The following is a 5,845-nucleotide window of genomic DNA, read 5'->3' as shown; positions in this document are numbered from 1 at the left end:
TTGCAACTTAGTTGCAACTGACCTAAATTTATTAAATTCAAAATCATTACTTAATATTTCAAAAATAAATTCATTAAAGGTTTAAAATAATCTTTTAAATAATTATTATTATAATAATTTCCTCAAAAATGTTTTTAAAAAAAACATTAATCTTTTAAAATAATTATTATTATAATAATTTCTTCAAAATAATATGTTAGTTTTTAAAGTAATATATTATCTTTAAAATAATATATTATTTTTTTTAGAATAATATATTTTTTAATAATATATTTTTGAAAATTAAAATTTTCCAGGATACTATTATTTTTCTATAAATAATTATATTTTTTGAATTAATATTATTTTAAAATAATATAAAACTTTCTAAAAAATATATATATTTTCCTAAAAAAAATATATTTTATATAATATATAATTTTCCTAAAATAATATATTTTTTTAAAAATAATATAATTTTTTCTAAAATTAATATATTTTTAAATAATATATTTTTCAAAAATATATATTTTTTTAATAATATATATTTAAAATAATATATTTTTGGATTACATATATTTTTGAATAATATATTTTTTATTAATGCTATTTTTTTTAATAATATATATTTTAAACATAAATAAAATTTTTGAATTATATATTTAATATAATATAATTATCTAAAAATAATATCATATTTAAAATAATTATATTTTTAACAATATATTTTTAAAATAATATGTTTTTTGAATAATGTATTTTTAAAATAATATAATTTTCTAAAAATAATATATATTTTAAATGATATATTATATTATTTTTAAAATATTATATTTCTTTTTAAAAAATATATTATTTTTAAAAATTATATTATTTTTTAAAATTATATTATTTTTAAAAAATATATTATTTTATAAAAATATATTACTTTTTAAAAAATATTATTTTTTAAAAATATTTTATGAGTTGCATTGCATATGTTAATTAATAAGCATAATCAAACAGCTGCAACTATAAGTTGTAAAATTTAAATTTTAAACCAAATAATTGCAACTGTAGTTGCATGTAAGAAGAGTTGCAACGTCTCAGTTGCATGCAAGTGACACTTGCATTGCAACTCTAGTTGCAAACAACCAAACCCACCATAATATTAGATAGTAAAGTTGAGGGCAGGGGGTACCCATAATACAAAACAAATGAATTGTTCAGAGGAGGGTGCTATGGTCATTTCCCCTGTGCCGCTCCCACAGAAAGGAATCCGGCACGTCGTTTTTCCACCCCTTGGATTCGTGTCCGTTTATTAAACGGACGGTAACCAGTAGGCCGTTACTATTGACCGACACGTTGCGTTTTCTCTTCTTCCTCCCCTGCGTACTACACGATGAGAAACTAACCGTCTAACCGATACGTGGACTACGTTCCCGGTTAACGTCACCATCGTAGTCGAAATGACAGCCTTGTCGTTTTCTACGAAGGATACGGCATCTAGTTTAATCGTGCGAGTCTCGTACAAAGCCTAAATCATGTGCAAAATCGTTCTGTGGATACATATATGTAGTAAAAGTATTAACGCCGTTAAGCGATGTATGAAAAAAAAAATCACTTATCATGAACTCTTTTTTCCCTTAAAACATCATTTATCATAAACTCAATTGTGTACATATGTGTAACGTGTAAAAAGACAGAAATGCAATCTAAAACCTTAGATACTCTTAAAAAAATGGTAAAACATAATCATTTTACTAAAATTTAACAGTATCAGATAGATCTATCCTATGAATAATGATAATATTCTCTTCCCTAGCTACTGCTTCAACGGTATAAAAGAGAGAAATGAGATCCTTTATAAGTCATCAATTTTAAAAATATATAGCTGAAGAGAATGGACGGCATACTTTTCTATTTCAAAGTGTAATGGTAGTGTATGAGTTGAAATATAGTTATCAATTCCTGAGCTCACGATAATTTACCTCACCTTATAAAGTTTTACTGTCAAAAGTTGAACACTTTCTCCAAAGAACTAACCGGAAGTAAAATCGAAAAAACTAGATGGATAATAGAAATATGAAGTGCTATAATAATATACACAAGTAGTTGATTGTAGTAAAAATCTTAATGAAAGCAATAAACTTCAATATATAATATATATATACTATAAGTATATATATATATTATATTTATATTTTATATATATATATATATATATATATATAAATTATATATTATATATATATATTATATATATATATTATATATATATGATATATATAATATATATATATATGGGAAAACTGACCTGAGCTCGAGCTAGGAACTTCCTACGCTCAAATTACGTTGCAACTGTTGATTGGGGTACGCGTCAACTTGTCGGGTTTTTATGCAGAAAAACCCAATCGATGGCTTCTCTCCCAGTTCTCAGCCCTATTTCCTGAATCGAGGCGCGGAGCGGTCATCAAAAACCCAATCGGCTCTCTCTCTCTCCCGACGACGCAACCCTAATTCCTGAGCTCAGGCGGCGGAGCGGTCATCCAAAAACCCCAATCGATGGCTCTCTCTCCCAGTTCTCAGCCATAATTCCTGAGCTCGAGGCGGCGGAGCGGTCATCCAAAACCCCAACTTCGATCTTCCTGAGTCCCCCGACGACGTGTGTTACGGGTCCCCCGACGATGCTGGTGAGGTCAATTCTTCCCCAGTCACCCTACATTGAACCCCCCCTGAGCTCGAGCCTTGGTTCTTGTCATACGAGTGCTAACTGAAAATTCACAACCTCGCTTTGTTTTTTCGAAAAGAGATTTCTTACATTTAACACTTGAATGCTAACTGAAATTTCATACCACTGAATATTTTCTTACATTGACCACTTGTATGCTAACTGAAATTTCAGAGCTTATTGGGGTTAAAAAGAAAACAAATGGCTGAACCTGGTGATAGAAGCGAAGATATTCATGGTGATAGTAACGACGATTTCATGCCTTTTCCAACAACGATTCCTGTTTCAAGGTACCTCACTAATATCATGAATTTCCCTGACATGAAATATGTTGTTTGAAATAGTAACATTGAGTAACATTATATATTGACCCCCAATTATCTTTATTTTCAGAATGCAAATTGGTGAAAAACCGTGTTTAGGAATGAAGTTTAGTAGTCATGAAGAGGCCTACAACTATTATAACTCGTATGCTTTGATGATGGGATTTGGAATCAGAAAAAGCTCAGTGAATTACTCCAAAAAAGATAAACAAGTGTTGAATAGAAAATTTGTTTGTGACAAAGAATGTTATAGATCTAATAAAGATAAGAGAGATATAGGGAAAAATATCAATCATCAGCGAGAGACCAGAGTTGGCTGTAAAGTAATGATGAGAATAAAATTATTGGAGGATAAAACATGGATAGTTGTAGGTTTTATTGAAGATCACACAAACCACATGCTCTGTAGTCCAGATAAAGCAAAGATGCATAGGTCACAACAACAATTTCATAGAAGTAAAAGGTGTAAAAAAATGATTGAATGTTTGCAAGAAGAAGGTATTACTCCTTCTACTATTTCTCGTGTTATTAACGCGACAAGTGGAAGAGAAGATGAATCAGTGACACCACAACAATGCATTGACTATATGAAAACTCAAAGGCACAACAATATTGGCAATGAATGCATATCTATTATCCAATATTTTCAAAGAAAGGCGGCTAGTGATGCAGATTTTTATTTTGCATTGGAAGTAGATTGTACTGGACAAATGAGAAGTGTTTTTTGGGCAGATGGAAAATCAAGAGCAACTTATTTGAAGTTTAATGATGTTATTGTGTTTGATGTGACTTATAAAACCAACAAGTTTAGTCTTCCATTTGCACCATTTACTGGGGTGAATCATCATAGACAATCTACTTTATTTGGTTGCGCACTACTAGCTGATGAACAAGAAGAAACATTTGTTTGGTTGTTTCAGGAATGGTTAAACTGCATGCATGGAATTGAACCAGGTGCTATCATCACAGACCAAGACCGAGCAATGTGTAATGCCATTCATAAAGTATTTTCAAACACAAGGCATCGTTATTGTTATTGGCATCTGCAGCGACATATTGCTGATCATTTGCATTCTTTGAATTTTGTTTATGGTGAAGAATTTCAAAAATATTGGGACTTGTGGTGTAATAGTGGTAACATTGAGAACTGTAATTTGCATTGGCACAAGTTGAAGGAGAAGTTTAAGATAATAGAAGAAGAAGATGGATGGCTGCAAAATATTTACATGTGGCACAAGTTGAAGGAGAAGTTTAAGATAATAGAAGAAGAAGATGGATGGCTGCAAAATATTTACATGTATCGAGATCATTGGGTGCCATGCTTCTTAAAAGGTATTTTTTTTGCAGGAATGAGATCAACTCAAAGGAGTGAAAGCATCAACGCATTCTTTGATGGATATGTGAATTCACAAACACAGTTAAAAGAATTTGTAACGCAATATGAAAAGGCCGTTACACATCGACGAATGAGTGAAGCACATGAAGATTTTAGAACTCTTAATACAAAACCGCAGTTTCACCTTAGGCATCCAATTGAAAGACAAGCTGGAAGTAGTTATACCCGCACTATGTTTCATGTATTTCAGAATGAGATCAAAGGGTGTGGTGTTCTTGGCCTTCTAGAGTAGAGAAAATAAGAAAAGTCTGTTTTATGGCGAGTTGGTGACTTAGATGAAAGCAATGAAAAGTTGAGGTTTGTTACTTATGATGAATGTAGAGAAGTACAGTATAGTTGCAGTTGTGGTTTGTTTGAGAATAGTGGTGTTCTATGCAAACATATAGTGTACACTCTAATGTTCAACAAACAATGCTGTTCATTACCCAGTGTATATATCCTACACCGTTGGACTATAGATGCTCGACATCGTAACATTGGAGTTAGTAATGTTGTGTTTGGTAAAAACATTGCAGGTGGTGTAGAAAAAATCAATTTGTTGAAATCTTGGGCTTTGAAAGCAAAAACCAACAATGCACTGGAGCTTGCCTTTGAGTCAGATAAGAGGATGCATGAGCTTGATTCTTTGTTAACAAGTTTCATAGAGAGGGTTGAAGAAGAAGTCAGAGGGTGTCAAGCAATAGATGCTGGAAGCAGCCACATTTCTGACTCGGATGTTTGGTACATTGACTTCATTACAATCTGATGGGGTTCTTGTTCATTACAATCTGATGAATTGCTGTGATTTCTGAAAGTGTTTGTGACTTCATTACAATCTGATGGGGTTCTTGTTCATTACAATCAGATGCTTGATGTTATCAGATGCTTGATCTAGTGTTTGACATTTGCTGAAAGTGTTTGGTACATTTGCTGAAAGTGTTTGGTACATTGACTTCATTACAATCTGAATTGCTGTGATTTCTGAGATTATTTGCTGAAAGTGTTTGGTTCTTGTTCATTTGCTGAAAGTGTTTGATCTACTGTACTATGTATATTGGCCTTCAAGGTTTCAATTTTCAAATTTTAGATTTGAAGTATGTCTTTGTATACTACTGTCAATCTTTTGTTCACCTCAATTGGTATTGAACTGTGGTATTTATCCATCAAGAGCCTGCTTTGTTGTTTGCACCAGTTTGATCTTGGCTAAAATGCATATATATCAATTGAAAATATTTAGCTTCTACACGAATGCGGTTCATAAACTGCTGGCCGTGAATTCTGTTTATGGCCTCACTTGGCATTGAAATGTTGCTGAGATTATTTGCATGCTGTTTGTTTTTGAGATTGAAATGATTTTAGTACTCTTGTATTTGCTGTTTGTTTATGGCCTGTGAATTGCTGTGAATTGCTGTGATTTCTGAGATTATTTGCTTGTTGTCTGTTTATGGCCTGTGAATT

At 31.4% G+C, this 5,845-nt stretch overlaps 1 protein-coding gene across 1 annotated transcript; it reads left to right on the top strand.

The window, feature by feature from the left end:
* On the top strand, window positions 2,891-5,153 carry LOC109834862 (protein FAR1-RELATED SEQUENCE 5-like). Its single transcript, XM_020402880.1, has 3 exons — window positions 2,891-2,979; window positions 3,083-4,636; window positions 4,730-5,153. The coding sequence occupies exons 1-3, from the start codon at window positions 2,891-2,893 to the stop codon at window positions 5,151-5,153; spliced, it is 2,067 nt and encodes a 688-aa protein (XP_020258469.1).

The sequence above is a fragment of the Asparagus officinalis genome, chromosome 3 (genome assembly GCF_001876935.1).
Source record: "Asparagus officinalis chromosome 3, Aspof.V1, whole genome shotgun sequence".
NCBI classification, from domain to species: domain Eukaryota; kingdom Viridiplantae; phylum Streptophyta; class Magnoliopsida; order Asparagales; family Asparagaceae; genus Asparagus; species Asparagus officinalis.
This window is presented reverse-complemented; position numbering and strand designations above follow the sequence as displayed.

Coding starts and splice junctions, on each gene's coding strand:
- LOC109834862 (XM_020402880.1), top strand. CDS start 2,891: ATGGCTGAACCTGGTGATAGAAGCGAAGATATTCATGGTGATAGTAAC. Junction 2,980..3,082: donor ACAACGATTCCTGTTTCAAG/GTACCTCACTAA, acceptor CTTTATTTTCAG/AATGCAAATTGGTGAAAAAC. Junction 4,637..4,729: donor GGTGTTCTTGGCCTTCTAGA/GTAGAGAAAATA, acceptor TGATGAATGTAG/AGAAGTACAGTATAGTTGCA.